The sequence below is a fragment of the Hydra vulgaris genome, chromosome 14 (genome assembly GCF_038396675.1).
Source record: "Hydra vulgaris chromosome 14, alternate assembly HydraT2T_AEP".
Taxonomy (NCBI): Eukaryota; Metazoa; Cnidaria; class Hydrozoa; order Anthoathecata; family Hydridae; genus Hydra; species Hydra vulgaris.
The window spans coordinates 23,062,299-23,084,459 of record NC_088933.1 but is presented as its reverse complement, the minus strand read 5'-3'; the positions used below and the strand labels follow the sequence as shown (position 1 = coordinate 23,084,459).

Genomic DNA, 22,161 nt, shown 5'->3' with positions numbered 1-22,161 from the left:
TTTTAAATTGTTTGATTTGAAAAGTTAGTAAAAAAAAGTAAAACAACTACAACTTTGAATCGAAAAGTTATAACTTTTTAAAGAAAGTCTTAAAGTTTTGATTTCATTGTAGTAGATTTATATTATATATATATATATATAAAGAGATATATTTAATAGAATAACGCCAAAAAAAAAGAAAAAAAAAGAAAGAGACAATTTATCAATAAAGACGTGACCATTGCCACTCAAAACTGATGTTGCTGCCTGAGCTGTCGTCCATGGGATCGATCTTTATCTATATTTTATTTAAAACAGAAACAAGCAAAATATTTACTGTTTTATTTCATCAAAAACTATTTATCCAAAACGGTATATTAAATATTTTATAATAATAGTATATATATATATATATGTATATAAAAATAAAAACATTTTATTTTCACATTGGCGGAAATAAGAAACTATTCTAGTTTTTTTTTTTTTTATGAAAAAAATTTGCATAAGTTACGAAAAAATTTGCATAATTTGCATAAGTTATAAAAACAAAAAAGATGCATAAGATTTTTAAAAACAAACAAAAAATATATGTTGAACAGTGCCATTTAAACTCTAAAAATCTATTTGATATCTTCTCTTTCTTTTTAATGCATTTGTGCGTGGGCAATATTAAAACTGAAAAGCTTTTAATTTTTACATCAAAAACAAAAAATAATAATTAAAAAATAAAAAAATAATAAAAAATATAAAATATTTATACACGGAAACAATATTTTCACGATTCGTGGAGAAGAATAAGACGTTATTTTAAAAAATTCTTTCTTTGGTTTTTTAAATGTTTTTTTCCTTCTAGGAATATGTTATTCACAACCAGCATATTAACCGGCATACGGGTTATTCTTATGTTTTGTTTTGAAACTTTGGTCAATACCACGTCAAACGAAATGTCGATTTCACTTTGAGTTTTTATACTTCGCAGACAGCTTCATTACTTTTGTATCCTCTCATAGCGATGCAATGACGAGTGATTTAATACCAAACACAATCCACCTTGCTACCTTGCTCATCTCGGAACGAGCAAAGCAACTATAAATGGCAATATTAGAAGTAGAACAGAAGGTCTGACCAAGGCTGCGCTACTTATTTTATCTTGTTTTCCTGATTTAACTGTAAATCAAAAAGAAAAAAATTTTAACAACACTTTTAGTAAGATTTAACTGATTTTTAAAGTCAAAGATTTAAAACCATTTAGAAGTAACATAAAAGAAAATGTTTAAAAACTATAAAACTACCTCGTGGTCCTGTAGTAAGCGTGCTAACAATGTCCGAACGCGGTCCAACACCATACATATTTTCAACAGCCACTTGGAAAAAGTATAATGTACCTGAGTTTAACCCATGTATAGTCGTTACAACATCGTCAGTACTTTCATTCAAAGCTGCTTCCTTTTTCTCAGAACTTCCTTCTTCCCAATAAAATACCTTAAATTATAAATTATAAAATGGTTTTAGTTTATGCACCACATAACAATATATGTTAAAATTGAAAGAAAAAAAACAAACAAGAAACAAAAAAACAATAAAATATAAAAATAATATATCACCAAGATAAAAGTTTTTTAAAAATTCTAAATTTTTGACACTAAAACACTTTATTATTTTTGAAACGATTTTTTCAATAAAAAAAAACTAGTCTCTAAAATGCAAAATACTTTCAGAAATGAATTTTTTTACAAATATCTTTGCTAGAAAAGAAGGTTATGGAGTCAAAGTAAAACTTTTTTAGAAAGAAAAAACAAGTCATTTTTTTTCTATTTCTATTAAAGCTAACTTACATTTAATCCAACAAGTTGAGATTAAAAAAAAACTTATAACTCTAATATGTATACATAAATATATTGTAATATAAATTAAATTGTATATTATACAATTGTAATAAACCTGTAATATAAATATTAAATGAATATACAAAAAATACCTTGTAACCAGTGATTTTAATTTCAGTAACTGGAGCCCAAGTAAGTACAACTGCTGATTTACCAGTCATTGTAATAGCAGGTGCATTAGGTTTTATTTTCGGCACTGTAATATTGAATTGTTTGTTTTATTTACAAAATATTTATTATCAATTTAAAAAACATTTATTAAGCACTGCTTATGGAATGCTTGTTGAAACACTTAAAAGCACAAAATATCAAAAGCAAAAATTATTTTTCAAACTTTTCAAACTCAGTACTTACATTTTGAAAAATCAAAAGTTATTTTAGCGGATTCGCCCACTCCGGCTCCAGTAACTGCAGCAATCTCAAACTGGTAAGTTTTGTAACTGTAAGGAATTTCCACTCTTTTAATGAGTTCATCTATATAAACAATTTCTTCTTGAAATGTGCCATTTGGAAGATGAAAATACCAAAAAATGTAGTGCCTAATTTTTCCATTAGGCAATAAAGGTTCATTCCATGAAAAAATAGCATAATCTATTGAAGCTTCTTGGATTTTGAAGTTAGCTGGTATACTTGGTACTAAACAAAATAATATTTATATATTTTTTTGTTTAGTAATAAATGATAATAAATATCATTGGGCACGTAAAATGTGCATATGGAAGACAAAAAAAGTGTTTTTTTTTATAATTGTTCTCCTTTTTCTTCTTTGAATTACTTTTTATAAAAGTTGGTATTTTAAAATTTAAAGTGTAGATACTATACAACGACCGCATCAACCTGAATATGGAGGAGTGAATTCAGGTCAGAACTTTTTAATGTCAATTGAATATTTTTTAAACTGAAGATTTTCATTAAATTAGTATGTTTGAATAAACTCATGAAAAAAAAAATCTTTCTGCAAAATATGTTTTTGTAAATTCTTTTTTTTTGGTTTAAAAAATGTATATGTTTAAATAATAACTACAAAAAACCAAAACGTATTTTGCTTCAAGTTCATTAATTTGTTTAAATTTCTTTTGTTGTTTTTTCTTTGTTTTTTTATTTCAAAAAAATTTTTCAAATAAAAATTTATTTATAAGTTATCTAGTTTCATTATTGTCATACATGCCAATAATAAAATTAAATTGAGAAATTTAAACCAATAAAATTTATTGTTCAATTTTTGTAAATAAACATGGTCAGCATTTCACTAAGTTTTACTTTAACTGATAGCCTGGTATAACTGTATGAAATAAACATAATCTGATTTCAACAATAAAGTTTTGTAAAAATGTTGTAATTTTTATAATGCAAGTGTAATCTTTTATTCATTTTTATTGAAAATGTGTTCATTTTTGATGTCAGAATGCTATAAAACTTCATATACTAGAATTTAAAAAAAAAATGTTATTAAATGACTTAGACACTGATACTCATCAAAACATTTTATGGAGATCTGAGTTGCACACTTATAAAGAACTATTTGCAATCGCCATGCTCATTATTTTAGAAAGAGATTAGAAAAGAGCAGTTGTGATGTTTATAAATTACATAAAATCAAGAACAGAGGTACCAGCAGCATATCCCAGGGAAAATGAATATATATATATATATATATATATATATATATATATATATATATATATATATATATATATATATATATATATATAAATTATGTTAGATACACTAACAGTTTGTAGATTTAGTGTATCTAACATATATAAATTATGTTAGATACACTAAATCTACAAACAGAGTGCTCAATGTTCTAAAAGAACAGAGCAATAATAAATTAGTGAAAACGCTTATCTAATTTTTGATTACTTCAACACTGTGTTTCACCATCAGTAGATTCATCAGGAAGGATCAGGAAGATTCTTCCTGATGAACCTACTGATGGTTAAACAGTGTTGAAGTAATCAAAAATTAGATAAGTGTTTTTACTAATTTATATATATATATATATATATATATCTATATATATATCTATATATATATATATATATATATATATATATGTATATATATATATATATATATATATATATATATATATATATATCTATATATATATATATATATATATATATCTATATATATATATTATATATATATATATATATATATATATATATATATATATATATATATATATATATATATATATATATATATATATATATATATATATATATATATATATATATATATATATATATATATATATATATATATATATATATATATATATATATAGGGCCAACACCCCCAGGGGGTACATGCCCCTAAACATTTTTTCTAAAGGACCTGTTTTTCTTTTTCAGAACTCTAGATGTAGAGTTCTAGAACTCTAGATATAGAGGACTTTTGTATATAATTTATTATTTCATTTGAAATAATAAATAAAATCATATATTTTGCAGAATAAATTTTTTTTCTTATTTTGACAAAAAAACATAATGATCTAATTTGAAATTTTAAGTTTTAAAAATTTACCTCAAATCCCAACTTTTATTGGAGATTATTAGAATATTTAATACTGATTTCAGGGTATTTTATAATTAAAATACCAACTTTTAAAGTATGTACTTTACTTCTTACAATGGTAAAAATATAAAGAAAATTCAAGAACATAGGGTTGCATTTAAAAAGAAACATTGGTTGTCATGGAAATGGATTTAACTCATAAAATTTTAAAATGTATAAAATATTTTATAAATTTATAAATGAAGTTAAATTATTAAAAAATAAATAAGAAATAATTACCAATTTTACTATTTATAATTTATTAATCATATTTACAAATATAACATGTTAATCATGGTAAAATTATTTAAAAAATAGCAAACTTATGTTTTATAAGATTTATTCATTAACCATATTGTATTTTAATTTAGGAAACAGTCTTTTAATGATTTTATTACTTATGTTTTCATATTTTCCTCTTGTCTACTCAGAGTTTATTTTTAACCAAGAAAATATATACATATATTTTTGAAGTGAATTTATTTTGCATTTTAAAGTGAGCATTTTGGTATACTTTTGACAAGTGGCAAAAGTCAAAACTTTCAAAATGCTGACCTTATTCTGCTATGTCTTGAGATATATAATCATTATTTATACTTTCTTATTACCACTTTCAGGCGTTTTGAGAGGGCCAAATGGAGAACTTGATGGACCATCACCTGCACTGTTGTATGCTAATACTTCAAAATAATACTCAGTATTTGGTAATAGCTTGACACTTGCGCTATTGCTATGCGTAGTCAGATATTGTTCATTTCTTGCATTTTTCTGAAGAGGATTTTCCCAATAAAAGAACTAAAAAAAAAAAAATTATATGAATTTATAATGAATATATATAGGCATATTTACCTACTTTTATATATATAGGTGTGTGTGTGTGTGTGTGTGTGTGTGTGTGTGTGTGTGTGTGTGTGTGTGTGTGTGTGTGTGTGTGTATATATATATATATACATATATATATATATATATATACATATATATATATATATATATATATATATATATATATATATATATATATATATATATATATATATATATATATATATATATATATATATATATATATGTATATACAGCCCTGAACAACAAAGAAATAAGGTTTTTTATATATATACACATTTTATATAAAAACAACATTTTTGAAATATATATGCAGAGACCCCCTTAATGTGTTCTATCTAATACAAAAACACTAGATTTAAAATTTTTTTGAATAAAAAATATTTTAAGGGGTCCCTCACAACCCTCGAATATTTAATGGGTTCCCTAATATTTTATATATAATTTAATATACATATATATATATATATATATATATATATATATATATATATATATATATATATATATATATATATATATATATATATATATATATATATATATATATATATATATATATATATATATAGATCTATAGTTTGTTGGCTTTAGGAAGAGCGGAAGGAAAAAAGTGATTCTTACGCCAACATATACGTCACTTTTAATTACTTTTAACTTTCTTCCAACGTTTCCGTGTTGGACGAAAGTAAAAACCATTAATTTAATTACAAATTAATTGTTATATAAAAAAACCACAAAAACGCAAATTTAATTGACCGGAATGTTTTTAAAAACATTCTGAATGTTTTTAAAACATTGTGAATGTTTTTAACAATATAAACAATGTTTTTATTTTTATTTTTTTTAATAAAATGTTTTTATTTTTATTTTTTTTATTAAAATGTTTTTATTTTTATTTTTTTTACTGTAAATCATGCGCGGAGTGTTGCTACATCGACTATCTTATAGCCTGACTCGCAAGGGAGTGCTGCTACATCGACTGACAAATAGCCTGACTCGCAAGGGAGTGCTGCTACATCGACTGACAAATAGCCTGACTCGCAAGGGAGTGCTGCTACATCGACTGACAAATAGCCTGACCCGCAAGGGAGTGCTGCTACATCGACAGAGGGTTTGGTTGGGGCAGGCAGTCTATCATTATTAAAAAAAAAAAATTCCGGTCTTAAATTTTAATTTTTACTTTTTGTCAACAAATTATGGAAAAAACTTTCGGACAGCATCTAAGGGTTCTATATATATATATATATATACACATATATATATATATATATATATATATATATATATATATATATATATATATATATATATATATATATATATATATATATATATATATATATATATATATATATATATATGTAAACTCTTCCTGATGATCCAGCAATGGTGAAATTTCAAGTTGAAGAAAAAAGTTAGATAAGTGTTTTTTACTAATTTATATATATATATATATGTATATATATATATATATACATATATATATATATATATATATATATATATATTCATATATATATATATATATATATATATATATATATATATATATATATATATATATATATATATATATATATTTATATACATATATATATATATATATATGTATATATATATATGTATATATATATATATATCTACATATGTATATATATATGTATATATATAGAACCCTTAGATGTTGTCCGAAAGTTTTTTCCATATTTTGTTGACAAAAAGTAAAAATTAAAATGCAAGACCGGAATTTTTTTTTTTTTAATAATGATAGACTGCCTGCCCCAACAAAACCCTCAGTCGATGTAGCAGCACTCCCTTGCGGGTCAGGCTAATTGTCAGTCGATGTAGCAGCACTCCCTTGCGAGTCAGGCTATTTGTCAGTCGATGTAGCAGCACTCCCTTGCGAGTCAGGCTATAAGATAGTCGATGTAGCAACACTCCCTTGCGAGTCAGGCTATAAGATAGTCGATGTAGCAACACTCCGCGCATGATTTACAGTAAAAAAAATAAAAATAAAAACATTTTATTAAAAAAAATAAAAATAAAAACATTTTATTAAAAAAAATAAAAATAAAAACATTGTTTATATTTTTAAAAACATTCAGAATGTTTTAAAAACATTCAGAATGTTTTTAAAAACATTCTGGTCAATTAAATTTGCGTTTTTGTGGTTTTTTTATATAACAATTAATTTGTAATTAAATTAATGGTTTTGACTTTCGTCCAACACGGAAATGTTGGACGCAAGTCAAAAGTAATTAATAGTGACGTTTGTGTTGGCGTTAGAATCACATTTTTCCGTCCGCTCTTCCTACAGCCAACAAACTCCAGATCTATATATATACATATATATATATATGTATATATATATATATATATATATATATATATATATATATATATATATATATATATGTATATATATATATATATATATATATTTATATATATACATATATATATATATATATACATATATATATATATATATATATATATATATATTATATATATATATATATATATACATATATATATGTATATAGTTTACTGGCAATAGATAACAGTTTATAATTTTTATTTAGTATTTGTTATTCTTATAAGATCATTTGTAGTGTTGTATTTACCCATAAACTACTTGTTGGCATCTTGTTTGGCATGTAATAATCAATCCTCCTCTCTTCATGTATAAACAAGCAATTGTGCAGCTGAACAAAGTATTGTTCAGAAATTTTTCGTTTAAACTTAAACATGTATAGGATTATAATCATTTTAAATATTTCCAAAACTTTATTTAACTGACATATTGCATAAAAAACTTGAATTTAGTATAGATATGACTTCAATAATCTAAAACTACAATAGATTGATGCAAAAATTTTAGTATATGATATGTAGATATGTAGTAAATGTGGTTTAAAAATAAAATATTTCCATTTAAAGTTCTTCTAATTCAATAATATCAGGACTAGACAGTTTTTGAGTCATCTATACTTTTGTTCATCTTTGTTATTGGAATAAAGAAAAACCAAAGTGAAGTAGATATTTCAACCTTTTTTAATACTAAAGCAATAAATTAAATCTTTAAACTGTATCCATCCAGCAAGGAGTGTTTCAATTTAATTTGAAACCAGTACAAATCCATTTGTAACTTATGGATACTATAAAAAAAATTCTGTAGAATAAAATAGAAGACAATAAACCTAGAAGAGAAAGTTAGAACATATCTATGTAGTTATAATTACAATATAAAGTATATTACATGAAGATCTAACAAACATAGAGTTTGTTAGATCTTCTTGTAATATACTTTATATTGTAATTATAAGTACATAGCTATGTTCTAAGTAAGACTGTCTAGCTTGGCTAGACTCTCTAGACTATCTAGCTTTATACTAGAATATGCATTCTAGTATAAACACAATGGTTAAGTGTCAGCTTTGGCATTTGTTTTCATTTGTATTTACTGTATTTAGTAGTAACAATAGTAAATGTAATTTAAAAAATATCTCTGACCATGTTCTCTTATTATCATGATTATCTTTCTATCAAATTTAATAATAAGAAATGCAGAATTTGTTCTGTTTTATTCTGTTTGTTTATCTTATAATTTATGTCTTTATAATAGTTTTCAACCTCAATAAATGTGTGACTCCCTCCCCTTCACCACATTTTCCCCCTAGTTATTTGTTTTCAATAAATGATCACCAGAACTACTTTTCGACACATATGAAAAAGGAGGGATACCAACAATAAAAGATTTCAGAGTTCATACACAAAAACTTAATTTCCTATCACAAAAATATATAAATCACAAAAGGATGAAGCCTCCTTTAATGCCCTCTAATGTATAGTTTTTAAATGTTAAAAACATTTAATAACTATTTATTGCAACAACAAAAATAATAGCCATATAAAAAACAAGAAAAATGTAAACTTTATCATAAAATAACTTTTACTTTATCCAAAACAATTTTTTTAGATAAAAATTACTAAATGGGATGCAAGTTGAAGGAAAAACTAAGAAACAGGGACTTTAAAATGCTAAAAAATTATATAAAGACAATTGGGATACATCATTAAAAATCAAAAAAAAATTATTATTATAAAAACTCTATTAGTGGTTCTAGGTACCCTTTGTACCTAGAACCACTAATAGAGCCACTTTGTACCTAGAAGTGGTTTTAAGTACAAAGGTCTCTATAAAATATAATTATACCCAAAACATTTTCAAGTTATTTTTAAAAATATTATTTCTGATTTTCAAACAAATTTTTATAGTATTTTAAGTTTGATAATGACTCCTATTATATGATATGATCTTAAATAATTTTTAAATATATGTGTATGTGTATATATAAATAAATAAATATATATATATATATATATATATATATATATATATATATATATATATATATATAAATATATATATATATATATGTATATATATACATACATATATATATACATATATATATATATATATATATATATATCAATAAATAATCAATAAAATATATATAATCAAAAATAATCAAAAAAATAATCAAAAAAAAGAATAATCAAAAAAAAAAATATATATATATATATATATGTATATATATACATATATATATATGTATATATATGCATATATATATATGTATATATATACATATATATATATATATATATATATATATATATATATATATATATACATACATATATATATACATATATATATATATATATATATATATGTATATATATACATATATATATATGTATATATATAAATATATATATATATATATATATATATATATATATATATATATATATCATAAGTCAAATAAGCTAACTATATGCACAAATACAAACTTTGTATCCTAGGAATCTTCCTCGCAATGACAAACGATCTTTAGGAACTTCATCCCAATAAGCTCTTGCAGTACAGTCTTTGGTTATTTCAACTTTAAAGTTTGTAGGGAAAACAAGTGGTGCTATTATAGAAATATAAAGATATGAAAATTTTAAATAAAAGTGTATATATATATTTTTATTGCATATTGAAATGTCACTAATGACATCATAACTTTGGGTTAGGGGTAGCATCTACGTACAACAAATTTAAATACAACATTATCAGTGACATTTTATGCAAACCTAACAATACTAGTAGAAAGATTTAAACATAAGTTTTTATTGTTTATTTTCAAACTTGGCTCTTCTGCCATGGTAAGAAAGCTCACTATGAAAAACTTTTAAAATAAATTATTTTAAAACCAAATAAATGTTTTTAAAAATTTCATATTTATATTTCATTTATTATATTTCATTTATATTACATAGCCTGATTGAGAAAATAGACATAAACTTTTGAGAATTTTGTTTACAAAAAAAAGAACTTTAACACATACTTCTTTCGCCAGTGTATGCAGTTTGTAAAGGACTTAAGGGGCCATCACCAACAGAATTACGTGCTTGTAACTGAAACTCATAGAGTTTATAAAAAGTATCCTGGCTAGATAGAATTATCTTGATAAATGTTTGACCTTTAGGAACATTTTCTTTAATCATTTCATAAGAACTGTGTACCTCTTTGTAATAAACAACATAACTAATACCAGGAGCATTTTGATCAATTTCTTCTAAGGGCTAAAATAAAAAAACAATTACAATTAAAAAAAAAAATCTATGTTGCAGATAAACCATCTGATTCTAGAGTGAAATATGATTTATTTGCCTAAGTATTAATTATTATGACCACTTGATACAATAATATTAAATATAAAAAATATTTTGATAAATAATATACTAAATATTAACAGAAATAAAAATAATATTACTTGCAGTCATTATCTTAACTCAATATTTTCAAACGTTGTGTACTAGTGCTTACCGGAGAACTAGTGCTTACCGGAGTACTAGTACTTACCGGAGAAAAGCCATTATTATGGCTCTATTTAACATGTTAAATTATGCATTAAAATGTCAACTTTAAAAATGGTTTGCTAAATATTAAAACATTAAAAACTCACTTGAAATGTTATCTTCAGTTCATTGGGTGCAGTACCTTTTCCAACAACATTTAATGGAAACTTTGTTGGTTTATCTATTGGTGTTTTTATCCATTTAATAGTTTCAGCACTTGGTTCTCCAAGACCATACATATTTTCAGCTATTACTCTTATTTTATAATCTACCCAAGGTGACAATTCTACAATTTCGCTGTCTCTTTCTTTATCAGTTTTATTTGATACTTTTACTGTAAACCATTTTTCAGGTTCAAACATTGTCCTTACTTGAAGATGCATTTTTACTATTGGTGATCCATTATCTCTTCCTTTTGACCAAAATATTTGGACAAAAGTACCACTTAACTCTGTAGCACTAACATACAGAGGCTTCCCTGGCGGACCTGAAAAACAAAACATTTTAGTAGAAATAAAATAAAAAATAACTAAAACTAAGATCTAATAACTTTGGTGATGTGGTAACTTGTAGAAACTAAATGAATTTAAAATCTATTGATACTAACTCTTCACAACATATCATAGTTCAGTTTGATCATAAAATACCAATTATAAAAATAACATTTTTTGATAAAAACTATTGCTTTTTAACAAAATAACTTCAGTTTAAATCAGTTTTTGTAATTACAAAGTAGGGTAACAGGGGGCAATAAGCCCAATTTCCCTCAGTTCATTTAATAAAATGTTTAATGTTATTGTATTAAGGGAGAGTAGCATTAAGCTCTACATGATGAGACTAACTAACCAATCATGGTACTTTTCATTACTATTCTTGGGTGTCTAACTAATTGCATTGATGTTTAGTTAGCATTTATAGATAAGTAGTTTTTCCATCCAGTTTTCGGTATCCTTCAAATTTGTCTAAAAACTTCAACTTAGCAAGTGATTGCTTGTTTTGACTTGAAAAATTATTTCTATATTGAAATTTTTTATTTTCCATTCAAACACAAGTACATATAGACTAAGCAAGTATTTTATTTTAACTTTTTAACTATTTGCATATGTCTCAAAGAGATTGTTTATAAATAGCTCTAAAACTCACTTTAATGTTGAATTTCTATTTAATATTTTGAATAGATAGCATTTCTAAGAGTAATATGGCTTTGTTGATTATTAATTAGTTTATAAAAAAAATGTTTTAATTAGCAGGAGCTTAATGCCTCCAACTGTAAAAAAAGGTGATTAAAACAATCAAATAGCATTGATTAGATAAATAAAATCCATGTTTTAATTTTATAAACATTACACAGATATAATTAAAATTGAAAACAAAAGTCATTTATTTGTAGAAATAGTTCAATTTTTTCTTTAGATATAGTTTGATAATGAAGCTTATTGCTCACTTTATTGAGTAGAATAGTTCAGACATAAAAAAAAGAAAGAGAAAGAATGCAGGTCATATGTAAGCAGATGTCTGCCAACCAGGCATCCAAGCACTTTCTAGCATTAGTGCTCACAATGCTTCTGCCTCAACATCACTACTACATGTATTGCTGACAACATCATTGTCAACTGCAGCATCATTAACAGAATCATCACCTTTATCTTCAGCACCTGCTAGCGTCAGGTTTCATTACGGAGAAAGCTTAACAGGTGATGAATGTTTGAAGCAGCTGAAAGAAGACACAGAAAAAAAAGATAACGCTCCAAGAAAAAAGACCATAAAAAAAAGAAAAAATCTTGCTGCTAGAGATGATAGGGACAGTCATGAGGACGACAACATTATGTGTTTTAAGTATGGTATTCGTGGAGGTCAAGGAGAAGAATGGGTGTGCTGTGACTTATGTGATGTTTTGTACCATATTAAATGCACAGAAACTCCAGATAAAGCTGATATTGAAGCCATGGACTGGATCTGTGAGAATTGCCTACAAATAATCTTAAAGTATATGTTTTCATACACTAACGTTAGTTGTAACTTTATAGCTTTTTTTTCTCACTATTCGACAAAAAAAATTTCTGAATAAAGATTTTGTACATATATAAATATGTATTGTCATACACTTAAAAATGTTTCTAGTTTGAATTTAATACCTATTTACTTATTTCAAAGAGATAAAAAAAATGTTTTTGAAAACATGAGGCTTAATACCCCTTGTTACCATTTTACTTCTAAATTATATTAAAAATATATTAACATAATAAAAAATATATTGATAAAAATTATATTTCATAAGAACATTTTAAAAACTGTTAAATTGATTTCGCCAAATCGTAAGCCTTGAAAAATAATAATTTTTTTTGGCAGAATTAAACATTTCACTTTTTTTTTAATAATAGCAATAAAAAATGTTTTACAAACGTATGTGTCTTGAATGATTTACAACTAAGTCCAATGAAGATAAAAGGGGGAGGAGGGGGTGGGGAGGAAGAGGGATTAAGACGGTGAGTACATACACGGTTTGACTATTTCTTGTTTTTTACCTCTCCTAAAACTTGTTTTTTAAAAATTAAAAAAAAAAGCACAATTCAAAAAATCAATATTACGAAAAGAAGAAAAACAAAGAAATCTAAAATTAATTGAAAGTTTTTTTGTTTTCAATATTTTGAAAAATACGTGGTGTGAAAGTGTGTGTACAAGGGCGGAAGGAGATTTAGCGGTTTTACTGTGTACGTACTTAATGAATTCCCCCAAAAAAATTTAACCAAAAAGACAAAAAATATGTTTGTAGTCATAATTTATTTTAAAAATGTAATAAAAAATATTTACTAAAATTTATCTATTCTTTTAAAAAGTGCAACAAATTTAAAAAATTCAAAACTTGACAGTTAAAGAAATAGGACAGTAGTAAATTTAAACAAACAAAAACCAACCTTGTTGTGGACAGCTATAATTAATTTTTATTCTTTAACTAAACTTGAACTTTTATTCTATTTTTTTTAATTAACTTTTTTCAGTTTAGCATTTATTACATTTTACAGTTTTTACATGCTATATTAATTTTATTTTTATTTTCACTTAGTAGCTTTATATTTAAATAACTTTTCATATTTTTTGTTTCACCTTTGATACTTATTTATATTATTACTCTTTTTGCTTTTACTACTTTCATTATAATATATATAATTACTATTAGGGGTCTTTCATAAATTACGTAACGCTTTATGAGGAGGAAGGGGTAATGTTTTTGTGACGACTCATACGGAACTTGTTACTAAAAAGTTACAATGTTGTGACGAGGAAGGGGCGGGGAGGTAAGGGATCTAAAATGGTCAAAAACTGCGTCACGTAATTTGTATACGACCTCTCTTTATATTAATTATTATAATTACTATTAATAATATCATATTATTATTACTATTTTCATCTTTATTTAGGTTTTTATGTTTTAACTTTAAGTATTAGTTCTTTTACTTTTGATAATGTTCTTAAAATGCTATATCTTATTTCGAAATATATCTGACTTTATTTGTTTATACTTCTTAGAGTAGTCAAAATAAATATAATTTTTTATTATATACGTTTATTTGTTAAACTTAATTATAATAAATTTTTTTTTTTTTTTACCAACTTGGATCGCTTTTGTAAATGATTTGTTTTTGTTTATTTTTTGGACTTTTTTTATGCAATATATCATTCGAGTAGTCATTGACGTAAGCTAAGGTTATCAGATGTCCGATTTTTGCGTAGGAAAGCGCTATGAAAATCTTGATTTTAATAGATTTTGCTCTACTACGTAAAAAACGAGACACCTGGCGACTATAAATGATTTTTGACAATGCTTGGTTTAATAGCCAAACGTGTTTGATAGCAAAAGGTTTCATGTTCACAATGCAAGAAAAAAGTTGCAATTAATCGTTTTATTTGTTTAACCCTCAATATGTATATATTGAGGACTAAGACATATCGAGACTATATGTACAAATTAATCGATCGAGTAAGTACAATACATATGTACTTACTGAACTCCATATGTATCACATAGTTTGAGTTTCATAATTTTTTGGCCAATCAAATATACATACGCAGAGAAAAAACTCCTGCCATCGTGTTAGGCTCACTAGCATATCATTTATTTTTAACTGGTGTAAATGACAGGTTTTAGATATTATAGATAGTTTGACTTTGTTTTGCTTTGATTCAATCATTTTATAGCCCTCTGCGGATGATTTATCGTATCTTTTTATCTTTTCATCGTAACTATTTTTATCGTAACAATACATTTTTTTATTTAAATAATATATAGCGTAGTTTAATTTTGTGTTTGATTTAATTTATAACTTTTCATTGATAATCTTTAATAATGTAATAATGCGGCTTCTTTTTTTGCAGTCTGTCAACTTTGATCCATTAAACTTTCAGTATCAAACAGCGATTTTAAATCAATCTTTATGTACAAGTTTTAAACCTGTTAATGTAAGCTAACAAATATTCAGCTTTTGCATCTCTTTTATCGGTTCGACAATGAAGAACTATTTGTTTTACGTATTTATGATAATTGTATTTAAAAAAAACTATTTTTAACTGAAAATCCGTTTATATACGTTTAGTAATCGATACTGAATGTTAATATGAAATCTTTTTAGTTAAACCTGATGGATGGCATTCGGATGTAACTTGCGTTAAAAAGAAAATTTCGATTTGTTTTTTGCCGAAACTATTATGTTTTGTTATTATAAGCTTTTGATTTTATTTGTTTCTTTTTCTTTTCATTCAAACATTGAGTAGAAGGTTCTTAAGTACATTTAAAAAAAGTTTGCAGTTATTCATCACAATGAATTAAAAACCAACTATTATATATAGTAAGCGAGTTTGAACACAAAAAACCAAATATTATATATAGTAAGCGAGTTAAAACACAAAAAAATAAAAGTATTATAAGTAAGATTTCTAAATACTGTTTCTATAATTGATAAAAATCTTATAAACTAAATATATCAAGAATCGTAAAAAAAAATCAAAAATCTTGAAGTTAATTTTTTTAATTTTTTTTATTAATTTAGTATATATTTATACGTTTTATATTACTTAGTATGTATTTATATGTATTATAGATATTATAGATATGCTTTTATATTTTATTATGAAGCAAAAAGTAGTTTTATTGCATGATAGTAGGAACACGTTGCAATCAGGTATCCTTTCTAATTTAAGATAAAATGATGATTAGGAGTTAAGAAGAGAGTTAAGAATATATTTTATGTTAAGTAATGTTTATTTTGTCAATAAGTACAATTGTTATAAATAAACGTTATTTAATACTATTTATATTTATAATGATCACTTGTTGATACACTTGTCAACTTAATAAAATATTATGTTATAGTTTATTTATATATTGATACACAATCAAATGACAAAAATCTGCCAAAAGATTTTAAAATGTCCCCCCATTCTTCCCAGATTAAATCTCGTGTTATAAAAAAAAAGTTATATTTTATTGCTTTTGACACTGATATGGCATTCTTTTGTGAGACATATAATTAAACAATTCCTACCAAACTTGCTTCTAGCTGGCTTGTCGGTTGATACAACGTCAGGATGTCCTTCTTTATCGGTTACTTCGTGACCATTAGGGCCTATGTTAGGAGAATTTGAATCATGATCAACTTTATTCTCTCATTTAATAAATTACTTGTTTTATGTATAAAAAAAACGCGCGTTAACGAATCGTTAAGCTCTGTATCAATTGTTCGCTGCATTAGCTCCCTTTTAGCCAGATTCGAATAAAAATTAGATCAGACATTTTTGCGTGAAATAATCAGAGAAACTACTTAGCAAAATGAGATTTGACAAGATTGGGATGTCTAGCTTTATTTTATTTTCGCAAATAATTAGACGCACAAAAAGTCAATTTGAAAAACGAAACCCAAACAAGTAAAGATAAACTTAATTAACATGAGTTGGCAAACAACATAAAGTGAGTAACAATGTGCTTTCAAGTGGGCGTGTAAACTAGTGGAGAATCGTTTCACGCAATAAAAGTTAGATAAACATTTTTTAATGTGTAATACAAAATATGTTTATAAATTAATAAAAAATAAAGCTAAAAACATTTTTGTTAAAGTAAGAAAACAAAATGATCATGTAAATTCTCCCAACAGGAATTGTTTAACTGCATCATGTCAAACGAGGCGTTACTTTAAAAACTAATTTATAAATTAGTGTGACGTTTACAATGTAAAAGTAACAAAAGGATGCCTGGAATGAGGCTAAAAGGGATGTATGCTTATATGCAACAAATAATGACACTATTATAAAACATTAATGAACAAAATAGTAAAAAAAAAGCAACAAATAATTAATTAAAAATATTCAATCCACTTTTAAGTATGTTAATAGCAAAAACATGCATGCTATTAAACGCTGCAATTTCTCTCAACTATGAATGACCACGAAGATACAATATTTATATATAAATTTAGCTAAACTAATTAAAACGGAAAAACCCAAAGAACATTTCATGAAGCTTTTACAGAGAAAAGGCGTTTTACTGAAAGGCTAATAAGAAGCTAAAAGACAAAAAAAACTTCCATCAGGGTATTATATTTTTCATTTAAATTAGAAAAATCGTGTTATGCAATTGAGAGTTTGTAGATTAAATCATATAAACTTCAATAAAAATGAGTAATGTGAAGAAATTATTTAAAATAACCATTCTGGAGTCATAAAAAAAATCATTTTTTACGAGCAATTTTTAACCTATTTTCTAAATACAAATATGAGTATATTAATTATTCTCTTTATTTTTATTAATTTTAAAACTTTTGGATTATAAATTTTAACTTTTGAATTTATACCAAATTAAATCAGCTAATTTATACAATTTAGTAATTTATTTCTATTCGGTTTTCTTGCACTGAGGCACCTGATACTTTTGCTATCAACTTGCAGTAAAAGTGGAATGAACTTTTATTTCTTTCTCGAATCGGTTTTGTCGTAATAAATTTGTTTAATAATTTTTAATTAAATATTTATAAATATATAAATATATCATAATCAACCTTTAGTACGGATTTATAAATTTTTTAACTTGAATAAAATTATACAAAGCACAAAATACATAAAATAAAGAAGAGTAAAACCAGGTCAAACTGAATAAAGAAAAAAAATCTTTAAAAAATTAAAAAAAACAACATAATAAAATATAAATAATATAAAAATATATTTTGATCTTAACCCATTAACACAAATATAATTGCATTACCATTATATTATAATTGTAATTGGTAAAAATGGTAATTGCATTGCCATTATATTAATGGGTTAAAGATATACGTATATATTTATATTGTTTATTTAACAGGAACGTAAATTATTTAAAATGTGTGTGAAATGGAGAGGAGAACGGGGCGGTCTACTCTAGCGTGCCTTTAGGATAACATTTTATTCGCCACTTTGGGGAAGAGATACAATGGTACTGAATGAGATTAGATTTTATGAAATAGTATTTTCCAAACATAAGTGTATAATATGTGTAATTTATAGTATTATTAAAAATGTGTTGTGTTTAAGAATAAAAGACATACTTTGCCGATATATTTATAGAAACGAAAATATTTTTGGTGACAAATCCGTCCTGACTCAATGCCAATGTTAGATCCTTTTGTCCCAGTGAAATGGGTAAGTTCCTGAAATTCAATACAGTGAAGTCAAACAGATATTATTGGAATGAGCCATTAAATTCAATTCAAACGTGGCTTTTTAAAGCAATATTTAGTATTTAGTGTATGAAATAACTAAATAGTGTGTGCTCCCTACCCTTCCCCTTTCTCCTACACACTAATTTTTTTTAGATATTTAGATCTTGAGCTATAGGTCTATATATAAAGTTATGACTCCAAAAAGATTTATGTCTTTTCAATCTAACAATAACAACAACAAAATTTAATGAATAATTATTTTAAATTAAAAAAAGTTATTCACTTTTATAGTTCAGTTAACTGACCTAATTTTACTCTATAATTGTATAAATAAGTTGTAATAGCACAAATGAAATTAAGCATTTTAAAATATTTAAATAGACTACTTACCCGTTACAATTATAAAAATTTTTCGTTCAACTGATTTATTGGCCCATTGTGCTTTACATGTGTAATAACCAGCATCTTTTGACGTTGAATTAGAAATTGTAAGAGTGGAGCTTGTTTTTTCACGAACAATGTTAGTTCTAGGAGTATTTGAGTTTAACTTATGTTGGCTTCTATACCAGGTAAATATTACTTCAATATCCTGAACGCAAGATGTTACACATTTTAGAAGAATAGTATCACCAACAATAACAGCATCACTTACAGCTAACGGTTCGGTTATAGCAATTCCATCTACAAAAAAAAAGTTTTGAATTTTAAAAAAATGACAACTAAAACAGTAAAAGTCTTTTTTTTTTGGTGTTTGTGAACGGATTTTAAATATTTGCAACATAAATTATTTATCTGTTCACGTGTTCAGCGGCGATTCTAGAATATAAAATGAGGAGGAGAAGGGCCTTTAAAATATAACAAATGCTGACTAGCAACTATTTTCTATAAAAACCGACTACATGCTGAAAATAACCAGCAATGAGGGATGTCACACCACTACACTGACTATGAAAATAAATCAGAATGCAAAAGATATCGATAATATCAACAACTATATTGACTTTTTTTTATTTTTGGTTTTATGGCTCTCGAACTTGTGGTTAAAAAGGCATACTTTACCCCCTGTAATTTACTTTTACGCCATTTAATAATAAAATAGTTGCTGTACATTTTTATTATTATTGAAAGTTCGTGGTATTTTATTATGTTGATATTATCAACGTTCAAATATTCAAGAATACCGCTAACGCTAAACACAATTCAATTACACAACTCCTTTTTACTTCGATAAATATAATTTCTTAAATAACTGTTAGTTACTTAGTGACAGTTAGCTACTTAGTAACTGAGATCAATATAAATTAAAGCAAACTGATTAATTTATAATATTGTAAACGTAACTGCATAAAAAATGTACTTAAACAAAAAAGTTTCAATGCGTTAGTATTTCTAATTTTAAAATCTCTTTCATAAAATAAGTAATTTACTCTTTCTGTTGATGATATAGGCTATAAAAACTTTGATAAAACTACTACACTCATTTATTGATATATAAAAACCCTCAAAAACAGTGCTCCTGGTCCCAGTTCCAAGATCGAGTTTTTTTGCTGTTGTTTAAGATTGAAAGATTACTTTCAAACATAAAACACTTATGTAGGCTTATGTTAATATCAAATAAGAACGCTTTGTAAAAATTGCGGTGATAAGAGCTGTGAAACAAAAATACCCTAAAACCTATTTCTTTTTTTCCCTTCCTTCACCTTAAATATAAGAGCAGTGAGTTAATAAAAAAATATTTTACCAAATATACTCATAATATTTAGTATACATTCTTATATTCGATATATTTTAAGTTTCATCTAATAATCAATGTTTTAAATTTTATTTAAAAATCATTTAGCTTTTAAAACGTTATACTCAAGTAAATTTTTGAGCCCCAACTAAAACGAGGGGTTTGTAAACAGATAAATTAGTTTTTAAAGGAATGAGTACAGGCTTGTGTATACTTTTTAAAACCTACATTGAATCTCAAAATTAAAATCTTACATTGCTACCTTACACATTTTCAGTGAGGTCAAATGCCTTTGGATCATCATCTTTGTAATTTCTTTGCTTTTGTTTGTGGTTTTGCTGACCTGATTTTGCTCGTTTCCAAAAAAAATTTTATTTAAAACTTTATCTGCATAGGCATAGGTATTTTCCTTATGCTTGCTCTAAAGTTAAGTGAATTCCATATTGTGACTGACAATATAACAACTTAACCAGCCGGCATTTAGTTTGAACGTTTAAAAGACGTTAAGAACGTTCAAAGACGTTTCAAAGACGTTGTTTAAGGACCAAATGCAGGCTGGGTAAGTCTTCAGGGAGTTATTACTTTACCACTCACTCCCTTAAGCGTACGCAGCTGAGAAAAGCTTTGTTTAAGATAAGCTCTGTTTAAGATAATCAACTAAATTCTTCCATAATGTTTTTATAAAGCGGGTTCTAACCTCATCTCGGATGTGGATTTAGATAGGGAATAGGAGTTTTCCATATTCAGAATACTTTTATAAAATGTTTTATTAGCGGTTAAAGAATAGGATTATCGAGAATTTCAAAAAAATTTTTGGATTTTAGCACTAACATGCAATGTTCTTTTTTGCCCGTATTAAACTGTTAAAAGTATGAACGACATAAATTAAATCAGACAAAATATTTTCTGAAACTACAGCCGTAACCTTTTGTTTTGTATTAACCTATTAAAATGTACTTCGTAATTTTACTATGACGCACAAATACTTACCTATATATGCAGAGTGCGCTGCACGATATGGAATAGTTCCGCATATGTTAAAAATATTAATAAAACAAAACTCTATTCATATTATTACATATCTAAATAGTTGTAAAAAATTTTTTATTTAAATAACTTCTTAAGTTTGTTGCGGAGCCTTGAGAAGATTTTGAAATTTCAAATTAATTTTTCAACTCAATATAATTCTAAGTGACTAGTTTTTTTTAAAGAAAAACCATCTATTCCCTAGAGAAAACCATTTATTCCCATCATCTTAAAGAAAAACCACCTATTTCCTCATCATCTTTTCCCTCGCCAAACATCTACATTTCACTATAACATTTGATGTGCTTTCTATCAAACGTGCTAGCTTCAGCTTCTAATGGTTTTTACAAACAGTTGCACTGTTTCTCTAACTATCCTTCATTGTCATCAATTATAACTCCATTCTTTTTTTTTTTTTATTAATTTTTTATTCGTATGACTTTTTCCTTGAACTTGAACATGGCAACATGAAATGGTTTTAAAGGTTTATTTACATTTCATGTAAATTATTTACAACGAT

The 22,161-nt window shown here is 25.2% G+C and overlaps 1 protein-coding gene across 16 annotated transcripts in view; it reads right to left on the bottom strand.

The window, feature by feature from the left end:
* Positions 1-884: 884 nt before the first annotated feature.
* The window catches only part of LOC101237539 (contactin-4), a 42,120-nt gene continuing 20,843 nt past the window's right edge, over positions 885-22,161 (bottom strand). For 9 of the 16 annotated variants that reach the window (XM_065817436.1, XM_065817435.1, XM_065817443.1 and 6 more), the window contains exons 9-18: positions 19,274-19,564; positions 16,739-16,819; positions 11,306-11,685; positions 10,685-10,922; positions 10,146-10,267; positions 5,042-5,228; positions 2,220-2,501; positions 1,958-2,061; positions 1,272-1,461; positions 885-1,146 (exon numbers count right to left, since the gene is read on the bottom strand). In XM_065817436.1, coding sequence (XP_065673508.1) covers positions 1,043-1,146; positions 1,272-1,461; positions 1,958-2,061; positions 2,220-2,501; positions 5,042-5,228; positions 10,146-10,267; positions 10,685-10,922; positions 11,306-11,685; positions 16,739-16,819; positions 19,274-19,564 — 1,979 coding nt within the window. In that variant the 3' untranslated portion in view covers positions 885-1,042. The remainder of the gene's footprint in view (positions 1,147-1,271; positions 1,462-1,957; positions 2,062-2,219; positions 2,502-5,041; positions 5,229-10,145; positions 10,268-10,684; positions 10,923-11,305; positions 11,686-16,738; positions 16,820-19,273; positions 19,565-22,161) is intronic. The other 7 variants (XM_065817446.1, XM_065817445.1, XM_065817451.1 and 4 more) reach the window with 1 other exon arrangement.